The 20,386-nt window shown below is 55.7% G+C and overlaps 1 protein-coding gene across 4 annotated transcripts in view; it reads right to left on the reverse strand.

Annotated features, from left to right (window-relative positions):
- Positions 1-20,386, reverse strand: part of FAM53A (family with sequence similarity 53 member A) — a 44,335-nt gene that overhangs the window by 9,648 nt on the left and 14,301 nt on the right. For all 4 annotated transcript variants that reach the window (XM_054554893.2, XM_024245754.3, XM_024245755.3 and 1 more), the window contains exons 2-4: positions 18,284-18,524; positions 7,623-7,683; positions 5,156-5,901 (exon numbers count right to left, since the gene is read on the reverse strand). In XM_054554893.2, the coding sequence (XP_054410868.1) occupies positions 5,156-5,901; positions 7,623-7,683; positions 18,284-18,358 (882 nt within the window). In that variant the 5' untranslated portion in view covers positions 18,359-18,524. The remainder of the gene's footprint in view (positions 1-5,155; positions 5,902-7,622; positions 7,684-18,283; positions 18,525-20,386) is intronic.

The following is a 20,386-nucleotide window of genomic DNA, read 5'->3' on the forward strand; positions in this document are numbered from 1 at the left end:
TTTAATACAGATGGGGTTTCACCATGTTGGCCAGGCTGGTCTCAAACTCCTGACCTCAAATGATCCACCCGCCTCGGCCTCCCAAGGTGCTGGGATTACAGGCGTGAGCCAGTATACCCAGCCGGTTTTGTTTTTTTTTAACACAGGCATGGAGTTTGAAGCTGGTAGATTCAGGCTTGCTTGTCTCGAGGAGAGGACTAGGACAGTGCTCATGCATCTTCATTGCAGAGAGTTCACTCTGGCAGTGGTATCAAGATTGAGCTGGCCAGATGCAGTGGCTCACGCCTGTAATCCCAGCACTTTGGGAGACCGAGGTGGGTGGATCACGAGGTCAGGAGTTCGAGACCAGCCTGGCCAACGTGGTGAAACCCCGTCTCTACTAAAAATACAAAAATTAGCCGGGCGTGGTGGTGGGCGCCTATAATCCCAGCTACTCGGGAGGCTGAGGCAGGAGAATCCCTTGGAGCCAGGAGGCAGAGGTTGCAGTGAGCCAAGATCACACCATTGTTCCATTGCTCTCCAGCCTGGGACAGAGCGAGACTCCATCTCAAAAAAAAAAAAAAAAAGATTAAGGGAGGGCCGGGCACAGTGGCTCACATCTGTAATCCCAGCACTTTGGGAGGCCAAGACAGGCGGATCACCTGAGGTCAGAAGTTCAAGACCAGCCTGGACAACATGGTAAAATCCTATCTCTACTAAAAATACAAAAATTAGCCAAGTGTGGTAGTGCATGCCTGCAACCCCAGCTACTCGGGAGGCTGAGGCAGGAGAATTGCTTGACCCCGGGAGGTGGAGGTTGCAGTGACCGGAGATCGTGCCACTGCATTCCAGCCTGGGCAAAAAGAGCGAAATTCTGTCTTTTAAAAAAAAAAAAAAAAAAATGGAGATTAGAGGCAACAAAGCCAACTAGGATGATGTCTCAGTAGCCGAAGAGGGTATTAAGGCCTGAGGCAGAACAACTGGGATCGAGGAAGGAGGACTGAATCAGAGAAATATCCAGAGGACGGGACACCAGCCTGGGCGACCAGCGCTTGCATGGACAAAGACAGGCAGGCTCAGCAAGGGACCCAAAGCCGGGGACAGGGACAGGCAGGCTCAGCAAGGGACCCAAAGCCGGGGACAGGGACAGGCAGGCTCAGCAAGGGACCCAAAGCCGGGGACAGGGACAGGAAGGCTCAGCAAGGGACCCAAAGCCGGGGACAGGGACACGCAGGCTCAGCAAGGGAGCCAAAGCCGGGGACAGGGACAGGCAGGCTCGACAAGGGGCCCAAAGCCGGGGACCGGGACAGGCAAGCTCAGCAAAGGACCCAAAGCTGGGGCTGCATGGATCTGAGGGATGGACGCCCCGCGCAGTTCCAGTCCTGGGGGTCACGGCTCCAGTTCCCACACAGTGGGGGTTTCTCCTCCCAGAGAGACTCCAGGCACCCACCTATGCATCAGACACACACACACACCATGCACTCACACACAACACACACCCCACACACACCACACACGCCACACACACATCACATACACCAGTCACACACACACATCACACATACCATACACACCAGACACACACGCCACACACACCACATACACCACACACGCCACACACACCACACACACCAGTCGCACACACACCACACACGCCACACACGCCACACACACCATACACACCACACACGCCACACACACCACATACACCACACACCACACACGTCACACACACACCACACCATACACACCAGACACACACACGCCACACACACCACATACACCACACACACCACACGTCTCACACACACACCACACATGCCACACACACCATACAAGCCACACACACCAGTCGCACACACACCACACACACCACACACACCAGACGCACACACCACACACACCACATACACCACACACACCACACACATCACACACACCACATACACCACACATGCCACACACACCACACCAGTCGCACACACACCACACATGCCACACACACCACACACGCCACACACGCCACATACACCACACACACGTCACACACACACCACACACACCACACACACACCACACACACCACATACACCACACACACCACACGTCATACACACACCACACACGCCACACACACCATACAAGCCACACACACCAGTCGCACACACACCACACACACCATACACACCAGATGCACACACCACACACACCACACACACACCACACACACCAATCACACACACACCACACACCATACACACCAGACACACACACACCACACACACCACATATGCCACACACACCACGTACACCACACACATGCCACACATACCACATACACCAGACACACATGACACACACACGTGACACACACACCACACACAAACACCATACACGTCACACACCACACATGTCACACGCACCATACACACCATACACACTACATACACCACACGTCACATGCACACCACACACACCACACACCACTCACCACACACACCACACACACCAGACACACCCACCAGACACATCCAACACACCACATACACATCACACATCACACATACCACAGACCACACCTCACACACGAACACACGCCACACACACTACCAGAGATCACACACACTGCACACACACGCCACACAGACTACACACCACACAGCACACACCAAACACACCACACACGTCACACACACCACATACTACCCACCACACACCACACATGCTACACACCACACAGCACACACACACCAAACACCACACATACCACAGACACCACACACTACACACCAGACAGCACTCACCACACAGCACACACACACCAAACACCACACATACCACAGACACCACACACTACACACCAGACAGCACTCACCACACAGCACACACACACCAAACACCACACATACCACAGACACCACACACTACACACCAGACAGCACTCACCACACAGCACACACACACCAAACACCACACATACCACAGACACCACACACTACACACCAGACAGCACTCACCACACAGCACACACACACCAAACACCACACATGCCATGCCACAGACACCACACACTACACACCAGACAGCACTCACCACACACACCCCCACCACACACATACCACAGACCACATACACTACACCACATACACACAACACACAACCCACACACACATCACACACCACACACAGACCACACACACTACACACAAACACATAGAACACACACCACCCACAGACGTCACACACACATCACACACCACATACACCACACAGAGCACACACTACACACACCAAACAGCACATAGCACATGTGCCACACACATGCACCACGCAGCATTTGACGGCAGCCCTGCCCTTCTCCCACCCGTCTCCCCCACACACCACATACCCCGGGTGCCCATGAGCCCTGGTCCTGGGTCTGGCGAGTCCTTGCCTCTACCCACATCTCACACTCTACCGGGGGTACCCCATCTCCACACTGAGCCCCATGCAGCCTCTACCAAGGGTCCTCGATGACCAGTTCACCCAACCGTCTGGTCTGTCTCCCAAGGCATCTGAGAAACCCAGGGCCACTCTACATTAGGACTGTTGTCTGGTCATCAATACATCGCTGGCACCATCATTCCCCGCCCCACAACATGCTGAGCCGGCAGCTCCCTCCTCTGCTCCCGTCCCTCCTGGTCCCCGTGGGGCCTGACACCCACGCCGCGCACACCCCAAGCCCTGGCAAGCAGGGACAGCCTGCTTGTGCTATGTCTAAAGCTCGCCACCAGCTTTCCAGCATTTACTGGCTTCCCCAGGTCAGCCCATCTCATAGCAAAAGATCAGAGCCTTCTTCTCTAAACCCTGCTCTCTGCAGAAAAGTTTCATAGTAGGGAAGTCTGGATTTTCAACTCACCTCAAGCCCCCCAGAAGAATCAACTGGAGAGCCCACTGATCAGAAGAGGCAAAGCTCACAGTGCCCTTGGTGTGGCCTAGCACTGGCGTCCCGGAGGACCCTAGGGGATCCCACCTGGCACGCCGGCCACACTGCTCTCCAGCTCTGGGCTGTGGCCAGGTCGAGGAGGACCTGGACCATCTGTGCCCCTTCTCCAGTCACTGTCCCCACAGGATGCCCAGGCCCAGCCCACCCGAGCAAGACAGTGCAGCCGTGCTGTGGACAGCTCCACCCACATCTACCGCCCCCAGAGGCAGGGCATGGGCAGGCCTGTGGCCCAGAGGATGGGGCTAGGGGCGAGAGTTCAGGGGACTGCCAAGGCCACAAGTCATTGAGGAGAGAGGCTGACACTGATCCCGCCCCACCCCAGCCACAGCCCCACTCGGCCCTGGCTGGCACTCAGTTGGCATCGGGAAGTCCTGTTAATTTCTGCCACTGCCCAAAGCTCCCCTGACACAGATGACCCAGTGAGTGTGCGCAGAGCCCACCCTACTCTGTCACGGCTCCGCCATCTCCCTCCCCGAGCGCTGCCAGGGCCCCCAGAGGTCTCTGGGGAATGCACTCCCTTAGTAACACAGAGCAAGACCTGGGGAAGCCTCCTCAGTCCTGTTTCCTTCCTTAACTCTGTGCCAACCACGGCCTGCGACGGGGGTGTGGAGAGGTGGGCAGGTGGGTGGCACTGAGAATCTTCAAGTGGGTGAAGGCTCTCTCCTACATCCAGACAGTTTCTGCAGGAGGTGCCTGTAGAGTCCCAAGGCACACAGGCGCTGCTGGGCTCTGAGATGCAGCATGGACACCCACCAGCTCCCGCAAGAGAGGACCCCGGGCTCTGCCTTGAATGGAGCTCCCAGGACGGCCTGTTACTTCCTGAGCCATCACCACCCCAGAAAAAGTCAGGGGGCTCCCCAGCAGCTGAGGCAGGTGGCTCAGCTAGGCCAGAAACCCACAGCTCCGTTCTGCCACCTCCCCCAGGCCACACTGCGAGCCTGGCTGGCCACCCTGGGCCGTGTGTGGGGCTCTGCCTCTGCGGGAGCAGGCGGGGTGAGCTCGGTGCTCTGACACCAGGACAGGCCCCCGATCGCTCCCACACACTCCGGATGGCTCTCCTCACTCCTCTCCTCCCAGCCAGAGGAGACCAGCCGGATGGTAGCAGCCGCATCCAGAGAATCAGCCAGCCTCACCCCAGCACCGCCATGTCCAGATCTACGCCCCTCTGAGCCCCTGGAAACAAAGCCTCACCCGGGTCATTTTTAGGAAGTCCAAGGATGGGCGTGTCCACCTGGCATCCTCCTCACGCCTCCGTTTGCACCGGCTCCTCTTCCCACTGAGCACACATGGCTGTGAGCGGCACCGGGGCAGCCCGCGGAGCCGGCCCAGTTCAGGTGTGGACGTGGGGCTGCTGCTGGCCGAGGGCAGGGGAGTGCCCACACCTGCGAGTTGCTCCTGTGAGAGGGACAGGCGGCGCCTTGCGGGGAGCAAGCAGGACTCCGCGGAACACCAGAGCGCGCCTGAGCCTGCACTGCCCTCGCTGCTGTCCACGAAGCCGCTGCTGGCCGAGGACGGCCGGGGCGTGGCAGGCAGGGTGGGACCGGCCAACCACACAGCACCCCTAGGCAGGACGGCGCTGGGGCTTCCCTGCAGCGTGGCGCTCCCGCCGCTGTTGCACCGCCTCTTGGAGACTGGAGTCCAGACCTTGGAGCTGCCAGGGCGCCAGGGGGACCAGCAGCACACAAGCTCCTCGGGTTCTGACAAGGACCGGCAATGCCGCTTGGTCGGTGGGGCCGTGGACAAGCCTGTGCTTTCACTGGGGTCCACAGTGCTGGCTGCACCCAGGCCTGCGCCTGGGCCCGGGTACTCTGGCTGCCACTGAAGACCCATGGTGTGAGCAGCAGCAGACAGGCCCGGCAGGAAGGAGAAATCAGGGCCCGTGGCTGCCTGTCTTCCGACGAGCCGTCCTCCACTGAAGACCTTCCAGGGACTCTGGTCTACAAGAAAAGACACAAAGAGGCAGCAGAAGAGACAGGTGAGCCACAGGGCAGGCCCAGCCTCTTCCCACCGTGTGAGGCAACATCTGTCCTGGCAAACAGCCTGGCAGAGCTGTCAAGGGCACAGCCCCATCGCCGCCACCCCTGGGCGTGCTTCTCCGAGATGTCCGTGGCACACAGCGGGCACCAGCCCCGCCTGCCCTTGCTGGGTTAGCTGAGGGGCTCGGCTCACTTCTTTAAGGGGACGCCGCGTCTAGAGGAGGTGTCAGCCTCCCCACCGGTGCTTCCCTGAGAACAACCACACAGCTCTGCTCTCCCAATAGCTTTGCTAAAACATTATTCCCGCATCCTCAAAATGCCCCCCTCCCTCTGTGACCAGGCATCTCAAGGATGTGCGGCTACTCCGGCCAGGACTCCCCAGGGCCCCTTCTTAAAGCAGCTCAGGTCCCTCAGTAACACGGGCAACACAGGGTCACACCTGCTGTCAGGGTCTTCAGGGAGAGTCTGAGCCCCAGAAACTCCTCACAAACCTCAGAGCCACCAGGTCCAGGCCTGGAGCTCCTCCTCAAGTCTCACTTCCTGCACAACTGTCCTGGGGCTGCCTAACGCACTCCCCAGCCCCTCTGCCACTGCCTGCTGGTTCGGAGAAGTCTTGAGAGCAAGGCCAGGTGCATGGGCCTGGCATGGAGTCTGCCCAGGTGGTGTCATCTGGACCCCCAGGACTCCCCCAGTGGCTTATGCAGTCACTGTCCAGCTGAGGAACTTGGAGTGGAGGCTGTGAGACCTGCCTCTGGGGAAAGGCCCTGGGGTGACCTTGGGGTGACCGGGAGAGAGATGGGGGCTGCGGGGAAGAGGCATAGAGGTGTAGGCAGGGAGAGCGGCCAGCTGGGTAAGGAGTGTAGGAAGCCCTGCAGGGCTCTGAGCCAGGATGGTGGTGGCTGGTCTGGCTCCATGTGCAGGATGAACCCCAGGAGGCTGAGGTGAGGACATCGCACCACAGGCTGGGCAGGGGGTGGGGCTCTGGCCAGCTGGAGCCTCACACTTCCTACTTCCATCTACTCGTGAAAGAATCTGGTAGAACACCTTCACTTTGGTAATCTGGCGCTCAGCAAGGTGAGCCTTCTAACGGGCCCACTCTGAGTGACACAGGGTGCTGGGTGCATCACAGTCAGGTCAGCAGGGCCAACAGAGGGAGATGCCCCTGGGACCCAAGGGTTACCTGGCCCGTGAACACCAGCCAGCCCCCATACTCGGGGCACCTACTACCCATCAATGAAGGGCCCACCTGCGGGTGAGCCAGGCACAGCCACGCCCTCCACTGCAGGGACAGCGGGTGGGCCGCCCAGTATGCCACAGCACGCTCCAGCTGACACTACAAGCCCTGCCGGCCACACTGTCCTCTTCTTTTAGTGGCCACAGGGTGGGCCTTGCACCTTCCAGAAAGGGCGCAGCAGACCCCTGGGCCCCATCAGCTGAGGAGGGAGAGACCTGGCTGGGCCCGCACCCTACATGAGCTGTCCTGCTCACAGACCACTCTTGACCACTGGCCCAGCCGTGGGAGGACAGCAGCAGGGACCACCTCATGCCCCAGTGCAGGGCACACGAGCACCTTCCTGGGCTTCTGCAGATCAGGCTCACGTTCTGCGTCCAGGACCCCCCCAGCCCAGGAGCCCGGTCCCAGCCCTGCTCAGGCCTCCGGCCACAGCTCCTAAAGCACTCACCATTGAGCTCCAAAGGGAACAGACGACCGCTCTTGTTCAGGGTTTCAGCAGAATACTGCAACTGACAGGAAAGAGAATTTTCAATACTGTGACTGACACATGAGAATTTGGCAATAATATCCCCCATTTTCATCACTGCAGCATGTTCTACCTTTCCCCAGTGTTTTCTTCCTAGTGATTAAAATAAGCACAGTTTTATTAAAGCCTAACAAAATTCAACTGAGTAAACGGACATTTTTAAATTTTTTAAAAATTTTTTCTGTTTTTAAAAGAGCTGTTAACACTAAACGGACTTTTTTTTTTGAGACAGAGTCTTGCTCTGTTGCCCAGACTGGAGTGCAGTGGAGCAATCTCCGCTTACTGCAAGCTTTGCCTCCCGGATTCACGCCATTCTCCTGCCTCAGCCTCCCGAGTAGCTGGGACTACAGACGCCCACCACCACGCCCGGCTAATTTTTTTTTTTTTTTTTTTTTTTTAGTAGAGACAGGGTTTCACTGTGTTAGCCAGGATGGTCTCGATCTCCTCACCTCGTGATCTGCCCGCCTCGACCTCACAAAGTGCTGGGATTACAGGCGTAAGCCAGCGTGCCCAGCCTCAGACATTTTTATTCCAAGCCACAGGCATGCATCCTGTCCCTGCTCCTGAAGCTCAGGCCCTCCTGCCTTTCGGCAGCCTCAGCTGCAGCCGTCTTTGCAAACCTCACCACTTACTTACTTTTCAGCAAGAACTTCAGCCAAGACCCAAAGGGCCCTTTCCCACTTGCAACAGCTCAGACACGGGACCTGAGCCCCTAAGCCAGGCTCTGGAGTGTGGCACTGGTCCAGGGAGACGTCCAGAGGGCAGGGTCTCCCTCCCTGGAAGCAGGAAAGCCACTGGGCGTGGTGGCAGCTGGAGGGTCTGTAGGGAGGGCACTAAGGGAAATGCCACAGGGCTCTCTTCCCTGCCCCATGAAATGTCAGGGAGCTGCTTGGCAGGTCGCGGCTTGGAGGCCGTTATGTGTCTGCTTCCACACACTGGCCCGTGCAGGCGGGACACGGCCCTGCAGAGGATGGGACACAGGAAGGGTATCCTGCCAGGTGCCCGGCAAGCTCCCTAACCTCCCAGAGCCTCCTGGTCTGTGAGAATACAGAAGGCCACCCTGTGACAAGGACACGGCTGTCCCGCAGGGTCCAGGCACAGCAGCCCCTCTGCTTTTCTGCCTTAGAGTTCTGGGGCTCCTCTGCCACACCTCAGAACCTCTCAGTTAACGCCTAAGCCCATGGCATTGCGTCCTGTGATAACATTTCCAAACATGATAAAATTAAAAGGAAATCCTTCATTGCTTCCCGTAAAGGGAATAAGTTAAAAGTTGGGTTTGTGACCCCGAAAAAAGACACCAATCCACAGACAGGCCACCTACACACGGGGTCCCACCTCAGCCAGCACGGCGGCGTGGAGCTGTGAGCACCCGGCCACACCATGAGGACAGGGCCTGGTGCGGGCCCGGGAACCACATGACCTCCAGGTTCTCCCACCCCGGGACCCGGGTCCGATGGAAGAGAGGAGAGGCAGCTCTGCTAAAGGACCTGAAGGCTTTCACGCCACAGGGACCCTTGTTGCTGTAGATCCTCCCAGCCCTGGGCCTCCTCCCAGCCCTGGGCCTCCCCCCAGCCCTGGGCCTCCCCCCAGCAAGCACCAGGACCTCGCTCTCTTCCTGTTCCGCACAGCACCCGTTCCCCGGGGCCACATGAACAGCACCCAGCCTGACACTGCCACAGAAAAATGTCTAGCAAGAAAAGGACTTTCCCAGCTGGCACAGACGGCTCTCACAGGCAGCTTGAAGGAGCCACAAGCCCGCACGGCCCCAGATGTGACTACCTCTATGCAAAGACACGCCAGGGGCAGCAGCTACTCCCAGCGGTACTGGCCGTGTGGGATGTGGGTGCAGCAGACAAACAGAGCCAGGGTCCCCAGGAGCCAGGAGAGGCTGGGCAGCCAGGTCCCACAGGCTCAGGTGGAGGGCCTGTCAAAAACACTTAATTCCTCACAGTCCTGGAGGCAGAAGTCCAAGATCAAGGGACGCACAGATTCAGTGTCTGGTAAGGCCACCTCCTGGTTCACAGACGGCTCTTCTGGTTGTATCTATGCATGGTCGAAGGGGCTGGCTTCCTCTCTGATGCCTCTTACATACGTGCACTTAATTCCATTCATGAGGGCACTGCCGCCATGACCTAATCACCTCCCAAAGGCCCCACCTCCAAATATTCATCCCATCATCTTGAGGGTGAGGATTTCAACATATGGATTTCAGGGAATGTGAACATGCAGCCCTTAAGCCTCAAGAAATCTGGACTTCAGGGCTGGGCACGGGGGCACACACCTGAATCCCAGCACGGCGGGAGGATCGCTTGAGCCCAGGAGTTTGAGACCAGCCTGGGCAACATGGTGAAACCCCGTCTCTACTAAAAATACAAAAATTAGCTGGGTGTGGTGGTGGGTGCCTGTAATCCCAGCTACTTGGGAGGCTGAGGCAGGGGAATCGCTTGAACCCGGGAGGCAGAGGCTGCAGTGAGCCGAGATCGCGCCACTGCACTTCAGCCTGGGCAACAAGAGCAAGACTCCGTCTCAGAAAAAAAAGAAATCTGTACTTCAGGGCCGGACACAGGGGAATCCCAACACTGTGGGAGGCCGAGTTGGGAGGATCACTGGAGCCCAGGAGTTTGAGAACAGCCCGGGCCACACAGGGAAACCTGGTCTCTACAAAAAAAAGAGCAGATGTGATGGCACGAGCCTGTGATTCCAGCTACTCAAGAGGCTGAGGTGGGAGGATTGCTTGGGCCGGGGAGGCCCAGGCTGCAGTGAGCGACTGAGTGCACTGCACTCCAGCCTGGGCAACACAGCAAGACCCTGTCTTTAAAAACCTAGAAGTTTTTAGGCCGGGCGCGGTGGCTCACGCCTGTAATCCCAGCACTTCGGGAGGCCGAGGAAGGCAGATGACGAGGTCAGGAGATCGAGACCATCCTGGCTAACACGGTGAAACCCCGTCTCTGCTAAAAATACAAAAAATTAGCCGGGCGTGGTGGGGAGTGCCTGTAGTCCCAGCTACTCGGGAGGCTGAGGCAGGAGAATGGCGTGAACCCAGGAGGCAGAGCTTGCAGTGAGCGGAGATCGCGCCTCTGCACTCCAGCCTGGGTGACAGAGTGAGACTCCGTCTCAAAAAAAAAAAAAACTAAAAGTTTTTAAAAACCAACTCTCTACCAATCCATCCCAGCCTGTAACTGCACAGCTGCACAGGGCTGGAGGACACCACAGCCCGCCACCCACCCACACCGTGCCCACCAGGCCGGTGGCACAGTGAGCTTCCCTGCACCTATGGCCCCCAGCACAGCCCCATCACGCCGCCTCCTCTCTCCCCTACCCTGACATTCTCAGCTCTCCCTGCTCTCCGCCCCTCAGCCCAGGAACTGCTGCTCTGGTACTGGCCGCGGCCCTCTACTCTGCCCTCTGGACTCCTGAGAGTCAGATCCCAGGTGCCTGTGCCCCCAGGCTCCCACCCTCACAGCCTCCCACAGCCATGGGAACCTCCACCTGGTTGACTCTCCCCAGATGTCCATATGGCTCACCACCCACCTTCAAGCTCCACCCAGGGGTCCAGCCCGGCGCCCTATGTAAACTCCCAGCACCCCTTGGGCTCTACTTTTTTCCTGATGTCTACTTTTCACAACTCTCAGTCACCTGCTTCCCACCCGCCTCCCTGCAGGAAGTGAGCACCATGTTGCTAACCCAGCACAGCCAGTGCAGCGCGGACACCCCAACGCTGAATGATCTTCACACGTGACCTTCAAGCCCTGCCGCCTCCTGGCTGCTGTCCTGGGCTCTCTGGGGAAGCCCCAGCCAGAGCACAGTGTGATGCTGGCCCCGCCCACCCATCCACGTCCCCTTCCCTGTGGCCCAATGGCCTTTGCCCACCCCAACATTAAGACCCCGCCCATCTCCCAGCACTCAGCTGCCATTACGCCTCCAACCCTCTTTGCTGCTCGGGCAGCTCAGCGAGGCACCCGTGCCCACTGCCCTCCCACCGCCTCACACCTGTGGTCGCTGGTCGTCTGTGTGGGTCCCCCATGAGGACGCAACCCTAAAAATCACGTCATGATGTGCATTAGGACGCGGCATTCCTCCACATGGCTACACAGAGTGCACCTCCATGCCACGGAGCACCTCTTGGTGGCGCAGAGGAACCGCCGGACAGATCTCCCGGGAAGCATGCTGATGGAAAGGTAGAACCCAAATGGCTGTGCACCGTGTTACTCCATTTACAGACCACTCTCGAGATGACAGAATGACAGAGTGGGGGAAGAAACCATAAACAACTCTTATTGGCCAGGTGTCATGGCTCACACCTGTAATCCCTGCATTTTGGGAGGTTGAGGTGGGAGGACCCATTGAGCCCAGGAGGTCGAAACCAGCCTGGGAAACACAGTGAGACCCCCTTTCTAAAAGATATAAATTTTTAAAAAATAGTTGGGTGTGGGCTGGGCGTGGTGGCTCTAACCTGTAATCCCAGCACTTTGGGAGGCCAAGGCGGGTGGATCACAAAGTCAGGAGTTCGAGACCAGCCTGGCCAACATGGTGAAACTCCATCTCTACTAAACATATAAAAATTAGCCGCGCGTGGTGGCGGATGCCTGTAATCCCAGCTACTCAGGAGGCTGAGGCAGAAGACTCTCTCGAACCCAGGAGGCGGAGGTTGCAGTGAGCCAAGATTGCGCCACTGCACTCCAGCCTTGGCAACAAGAGCAAGATTCTATCACAAAAAAAAAAAAAAAAAAAAAAAGCTAGGTGTGGTCACACATGTCTGTAGTCCTAGCTACTCAGAAGGCTGAGGCAGGAGGATCACGTGAACCCAGGAGGTCGAGGCTGCAGTGAGCAGTGATTGAGACCCTGCACTCCAGCCGGGGCAACAGAGCAAGGCCCTGTCTCAAAAAAAAAAAAAAGGTTCTTACAACTCAAAAATAAAAAGAGAAATAACCCAATTTTAAAGTAAAAATGGGATTTCATTAGATATTTCTCAAAAGAAGAGATACAAATGGCCAATGAGCGTGTGAAAACATGCTCAACATAGCTAACCATAGGGAAATGAAAATCAGAACCACAATGAGATACCACTCCACACCCATGAAGGTGGCTTTTATCAAAAAAATGGACAATAACACGCGTTGATGAGAGTTGGAAAAATTAGGGCCAGGCACGGTGGCTCATGCCTGTAATCCCACCACTTTGGGAGGCCGAGGCAGGCGGATCACGAGGTCAGGAGATTGAGACCATCCTTGCCAACACGGTGAAACCTCGGCTCTACTAAAAAAAATACAAAAAATTAGCTGGGCGCGGTGGCATGCGCCTGTAGTCCCAGCTACTTGGGAGGCTGAGGCAGGAGAATGGCGTGAACCTGGGAGGCAGAGTGAGCCGAGATCGCGCCACTGCACTCCAGCCTGGGCGACAGAGCGAGACTCTGCCTCAAGAAAAAAAAGAGAGTTGAAGAAATTAGAACTCTCATATATTGCTGTGGAACGGAACGTGGTACAGACACTGTGGAAAACGGTTTGGCAGTTCCTCAAAATGTTAAACACAGAATTACCATATGATCCGGCAATCCCACAACTAGGTTTGCACCCAAAAGAAATGAAGACAAAGTTCCACACAGAAACTCATACATGAAACTTCCACACAGAAACTCACACATGAATGTTCACAGCTGCATTATCCCTAATAGCTTAAATATGGCAACCACCCAAAGATCCAAAAATAGAGGAACGGATGAGCAAATGGTGGTCTCTCAAACGCGAACCTGATCAAGCTTCGAGCCTCACAGCACTGCCTATGAAAACATTCTGTGGTGAGGGACAGCCACCAGCCACCCAGAGACAGTGAGCACTAGAAGTGTGTCTGGTACAAGTGAGAAACAGCATTATGTGGGTTCCACTTTAACTAACTGTAGGCTGGGCGCAGTGGCTCATGCCTGCAACCTCAGCACTTTGGGAGGCTGCATCAGGAGGGTCACTTGAGGCCAGGAGTTAGAGACTAGCCTGGCCAACACAGCAAGACCCCGTCTCTACCAAAAACGTTCACAAATTAGTGAGACCCTGTCTTAAAAAAAAAAAAAAAAAACTAAATCAACATTAATTTCAGTTTAAAAATCCATGTGCAAGTAGAGGAAACCATAAGGGACAGGGCAGCGCTGGCTCCAACCAGCAACTCCCGAAATACACGTGGGAGGGGAGCGCGTGAGGTGGCAGCCGGGGCATGCAGCCTGGACACTTAGGGACAAGCAGCTGGGTCCTCAACACACAAGCTCCAAGGAGCACTCTACGGTGAAAAGGGACATGAGACGCCCTGAATCTGGACTCCCTGAACAAATTCTTAAACTCAGACAATCGGAGAAGTTTGAATGCTGACTTCAAACTTCAAACTGATATTTAGAGATACTAAGGAATCTCTGAGGGTTTGTGAAAATGACATTCTGGTCATGTGTCTTAAAGTCTTTATCTTTTGGAGTTACAGAGTGAGATATTTACAGAGAAAGTATGTCTAGAATGCGCTACGAAATCATGGCAGGAGGGGACTGGGTGAAGGCACAGATCAAACAAGGAGCCCTGAGCTAACGGCACGCGCCTCGCTTGCTCACTGAGGCCGGGCCGTGGGTATGTATGAAGACATACTTCCACACAGAAACTCACACATGAATGTACGAGTTTCTACTCTCTACAACTGTCTATACTTATTTTTCATAAAAATACTATTTTAAGTCACCTTTGAAAACATCAATTTCTATTTTTATACAACGAATTTGCTATTTAAAATACTGACTTGTTTCCATGAATGTTAGAAGTAACTTGTGTTTATATATTCACAGCTGACATGGGAGAGCCGGTCTCACGTGTAAACAATCTATCACTGAGTAACTGGGTTTCTTCAACACAGGCAATCACACTGTTCGAATTACACAGATTAAAAATCCTGGCCGGGCACGGTGGCTCATGCCTGTAATCCCAGCACTTTGGGAGCCTGAAGCAGGTGGATCACCTGAGGTTAGGAGTTCGAGACCAGCCTGACCAACATGGTGAAACCCTGTCTCTACTAAAAATACAAAAATTAGCTGGGCTTGGTGGCATGTGCCTGTAATCCCAACTACTGAGGAGGCTGAGGCAGGGGAATCGCTTGAACCCAGGAGGCAGGGGTTACAGTGAGCCAAGATCACGCCACTGCATTCTAGCCTGGACAACAGACGAGACTCTGTCTAAAAGATAAAATAAATAAATAAATAAATAAATGAAAAATAATTTTTAAAAAATCCTGATAAAGGCTGGGCATGGTGGCTCATGCCTGTAATCCCAGCACTTTGGGGGGCTGAGGCAGGTGGATCACTTGAGGTCAGGAGTTCAAGACCAGCCTCGCCAACATGGTGAAACCCCATCTCTACTAAAAATACAAAAAAAAATTAGCCGGGCATGGTGGCGCATGCCTGTAGTCCCAGCTACTCAGGAGGCTGAGGCAAGAAAATTGCTTGAACACGGGAGGCAGAGATTGCAGTGAGCCGAGACTGCACCACTGCACTCCAGCCTGGATGACAGAGCAAGACTCCATCCCTTTAAAAAATAAAAAATAAAAAATAGATTGGGCATGGTGGCACACCCCTGTAGTCCCAGCAACTCGGGTGGTTGAGGTGAGAGAATCGCTTGAGCCCTGGAAGTGGAGATTGCAATGACGTGCAATCACTCCACTGCACTCCAGCCTGGGCAACAGGGCAAGACTCCATCTCAAAAAAAAAAAAGTAAAAAGATTTACATTTAGGAATAAAAAGGTTTGTCCTCCCATTTCAGAAAGAAACCACCGCCATATTCACAGGCCGTGTTTTAAGAAAATAGGAGTCATTGGGAAAAACCATCTTCAACAGCAGCAGACTCAACAGTGGCCCTGGCTGGCCACTAACAGAGCCGACCGGGTCAGCAGGAGCAGGAGCAGGCTGTGATGGAACCCTCGTTACCACTCACCCTGCAAGCATCCCAGGGATCCTGTCCCAAGGCCGAGGCTAACCAAGGAACTGCCCACGCTGCCTTCTCTCTGTCAATGGACAAGTGCTCCGCAAAGAGATGAAGAATGGGAGGGAGGGAGGCGGCAGGGGCTGAAGAGCTACCTACTGGGTACTGTGCTCACAACCCGAGTGCAATATAGCCAAGTGACAAACCTGCACCTGCACCCCCTGTATCTAAAATAAAAAACTGCACCTGCACCCCCATATCTAAAATAAAAACCTGCACCTGCACCCCCTGTATCTAAAATAAAACCTGCACCTGCACCTGCATCCCCTGTATCTAAAACCTGCACCTGCACCCCCATATCTAAAATAAAACCTGCACCTGCACCCCCTGTACCTAAAATAAAAGCTGAAAAAAAAAAGAGGTGAAGAGCGGCCACCTAAAGCACAGAGGACGTAGGGGCCCGTGGGTCACCCCACACCAGGACATCTGTCCAGACACCTCCCAGGCCCGGCAGGCATGCTGCGTAGCCACCTCCCTGGAAAGCCGCCCATGCCCTGGCTGACGTCCACTTGCCAAAAATGTCCTCAGAGGCACACAGCCATCTGATAGGCATGTGCCACTCTGTATCCTTTGGTCTTGGTTAGAGACTCCTTAAAAATGTTTTCTTCAAAAGGAAAAATGGGGCTGGGAGCGGTGGCTCACGCCTGTAATCCCAACACTTTGCGCGGCTGAGGTGGGCGGATCACTGACCAGCCTCGCCAACATGGCCAACATGGCCAACATGGCCAACATGGTGAAACCCCGTCTCTACTAAAAATACAAAATTTAGGCCGGGTGTGGTGGCTCACGCCTGTAATCTCAGGACTTTGGGAGGCTGAGGCAGGCAGATCATGAGGTCAGGAGCTCAAGACCAGCCTGACCAACATGGTGAAACCCCGTCTCTACTAAAAATACAAAAATTCGCCGGATGTGGTGGCGGGCGCCTGTAATCCCAGCTACTCAGGAGGCTGAGGCAGGAGAATTGCTTGAACCTGGGAGGTGGATGTTGCAGTGAGCCGAGATTGTGCCATTGCACTCCAGCCTAGGCAACAGAGCAAGACTCCATCTCAAAAAAAAAAACCATACAAAATTTAGCCGGGTGTGGTGGCATGTGCCTGTAACGCTAGCTACTTGGGAGGCTGAGGCACGAGAATTGCTTGAACCCGGGAGGTGGATGTTGCAGTGAGCTGAGATGGTGCCGCTACACTCCAGTGTGGATGACAAAGCAAGACTCTGTCTCCAGAAAAAAAAAGAAAAAAGAAAAAATGAGAACTGGCCATGGTGTCTGGAAAGAACATGGCTCTGCAGCCAGCGAGGCATTGAGACATCAGGCAAGCACTGCCTTCCCCGCCTCGGCCACCTCTACCCGTGGGCTGACAGCCGAAAACGTACTAACTACAGGACACAGCCAGCACTGCCACGGTCACCTCAGTCACAGTGGCCCTGAGCACCAGGCCCCACAAGCAGTGCTTGCAAAGGTTCAGGCCACATACCACCTCCCACAGCCCAACACCCACACTCGCCAGCTCTCGGGAAGAGAGGCTTCAGCTTGGACCCTGAGACTGGAACCCCCTGCGGTGAAGATGGGTCACACGTGCCCAGTCTAAAGGCCCGAGACCCACAGCTTTCCCTTCACCCTCTCATTTCCGTAACATGCAAGGGGCTACAAACGCAGCGTGCCCACGCCTCCAGAGCCACAGCCAAGCCAGGCCCAGGACAGGCAGGTGCTCCAAGCACCCCTGCTGGCTCTGAGGGCCTGGAAAGACCCTCCAGGCTAGACATCAGCCACCTCCTTCCGGATCTGCCATCTAACTAGGGCGGGGGGGTCCTGAAGGTGGCACATCCAAAGTTCACTTCACCATGACTGTAGGAAAATCAAGCTGCCTACAGGAAGCTAACGTGGTGATCAAATCCAAGACAGAGGCTCCCCTGGGAGGCATGGCTAGGAGGGGAGGAACAGGGAACCTGGCGGGGCGCATGCTGCTGCTTGATTGGATGGTAACAGGCACACCTGCGCTTGGGGCTCCAGCTTCCGTGTGTAAGTCAGCCTTTCAGTAAAACTCTATTCTTTTAAACAGCAAGTCAAGGCTCTTTTTTTTTTTTTGAGATGGAGTCTCGCTGTGTCCCAGGCTGGAGTGCAGTGGCGCGATCTCAGCTCACTGCAAGCTCCGCCTCCCGGGTGCATGCCTTTCTCCTGCCTCAGCCTCCCGAGCAGCTGAGATTACCGGCGCCCGCCACTATGCCAGACTAATTTTTGTATTTTTAGTAGAGACGGGGTTCACCATGTTGGCCAGGCTGGTTATGAACTCCTGACCTCAAGTAATCTGACCACCTCGGCCTCCCAAAGTGCTGGGATTATAGGCATGAGCCACCGCACCCAGCTGGCATTTTTAATGTCTATTTTTTTAAAATGATGCTGAAAATCCGCTGTGATTACACTGATGGGCTCTGGGGCCCACATGTGCACCAGACACCCCCATCCCTGGCCCGGCAGTGCCCCCCAAGCCCCTGAGAACTTAGCCCTCACCTCCACCTCCCAGTGTAGCCATTCCCCTGTGACAGCACGGGGGAGGGGCACCCAGCCTGGTGCCACCCGCAGCTGCTTACCGGGCCAGCCTCGGCCTTGCAGGTGAGGTCATCCAGGCTCTGGCTCTGCAGCTTCTCAGTGATGAGTGTGACCATGGTCGGGGCCCCGTGTCCTCCGTCCACACCAACAGGCACTGGAGTCCTGTAACATCAGACTTGCGAAGGCCCCGGCATTGCTGGGTCTGAGCCAAATCTCAAGGTCATGTCTCCACTTTCTTTACAGATGAGCAGTCCATGCCCACGGGCTCTTCAGGATTTGTGCCTGTTTCTCAGAAGAGAGAAATCATCATGTGATTATACGCAAAACCATTCTGTTGATGTTTCGTTACATGCTGAGTCCCCTCTGTATAAAGTATTTCTGATATCCCGCCTCACAAACACCCTCCCATTTTCAAAACTACCACTCGAGTTCTCTTCTGGAGAATCTAATCACGGTGGTCTTCTGGCTAAAGGCAAAGGCACACATTAGACCCACCCCCCTGGAAGCCTCAACTGAAAGAAGATAGGCCACCCCAGGCCTCTGCTCCAAAAAAGAGGAAACAGGATGGGAGATGATGGCAAGGACATTCTAGAAGCTGGGAAGCTGCTGGAAAGCCAGTATCAAGCCAGAACACAGAAACTCTGACTATCCACCCACTTCTGCTCCAAGTGGCCAAACACCCCTCCCGCTCCCACGCCAGCCAGCTGGGCAAGCGCTCCACACTGAAGCTGGGGCACAGGAAGCCTGCCAAGGTCTGCACCTGGCTTGCCTACAGCAAGGGGCCGGCGGAGGAAGGGCGAGGGCTCAGGGTGTCTTTCAGGCCCTGAGCTCTCCAGCCCCAGGAGTGGGCAGATCCGTCTGTACTGCAGGCAGAGACTGCGGGGCTGCCCCGGGGCTGCTCCCAACAGACACCAACCAGCCGAGGTGCCCAGCAAGGTGGCCCTGGGCCCAGCGTGTCCCCAACCTGCCCCAGCTTTGACCCTTCTCAGGGTCCCACTGTTGGGTGGGAGCAGCTGCCAAGGCCACCTAGTTCAGACTCAACAGAGGCCAAAACAGACAAGGGGCAAACAAGCAAAACCAGCAATTTGGAGAAGAGCGCTAGGTGGGAGGGCAAGGCCTTCCTCAGCAGCAGCCCTCTGCCCTTGGAGTGATACGGCAACTCCATGAAGACCAGGACACCCTTAAAAAGGAACTTCCAGAGAAAAAGAAGAGTGCCTGGGAATTAAGACAGCAGTGACGGAACCTCCACACAACCTCCAGGGTGCGCGTCCTCAGCTGCCGCCCGGCTCCAGCTTCCGGCCAGTCTTCTGGGGCCCACAGACTGCTCCTACGCAAGGATTAAGGGCGGACAGGATGCCAAAGCCCAGGCCTCACCTCCATCAATGAAGGCAACCCGTAGGCAGCACCGCTCACGAGCGTCTGCCCCAAAAGCCTGGCATGTGGGAGCCACGTGAACCGCCCCATCAGAAGGACCGCCCGGCCACTCGGGCCACGCTAGGAAGGCAGGCGGCATCCAAGTTCACGACACCTGCCAGTAAAGTAAAAGGGCAAAGGAGACTCACACGCACCTTTCTGCCAACGCTGGAAAGGTTTCAACACGGTTCAATACCTGCGTTCCACGCTTAAAATGTACACACACAACCGCTCTCGACAGAAACCAACAGGCACTTCCCCTAGAGCCCAAAAGCCAGCATCTTCCTGAACGAGGCCCAGGGCAAACGCGCTACCACCAACACAGCAGCTACGCATACAGTGGGCCACCCAGCCTGGCTCGGAGCCTTCCTGTCACCAGGCACAGCCCCGCTGCTGCCAGGTCCAGGGGACTGGGCAGACCAAACCCAGGCAGGGTCTGTGCACAGGTCCTGACAGGTGCCACCCACCCATGGGGCTGCTCCAGGCCAGGGGACACACCACATCAGCTAAAGGCTGTGCCCGCTTGGCTCAATGGATCTGAAATCGCGTGCTCAGCGCTGACCACTCCCACCACCCTCGGCAGCCACCACTGTCATCTCCAGCCCACAGCCAAGAACCCCAGACTCCAAGAGGGGTGTCGTGTGCTGGGCCAGGTTCAGCCAGGCCCACTGTGATGCTTCAGAAGGAGGTCTCTCCACAGCAGTGGCTCCATTCAAATTGTCTCAAACTAA

This window comes from Pongo abelii, chromosome 3 (genome assembly GCF_028885655.2).
Source record: "Pongo abelii isolate AG06213 chromosome 3, NHGRI_mPonAbe1-v2.0_pri, whole genome shotgun sequence".
Classification (NCBI taxonomy): Eukaryota; Metazoa; Chordata; class Mammalia; order Primates; family Hominidae; genus Pongo; species Pongo abelii.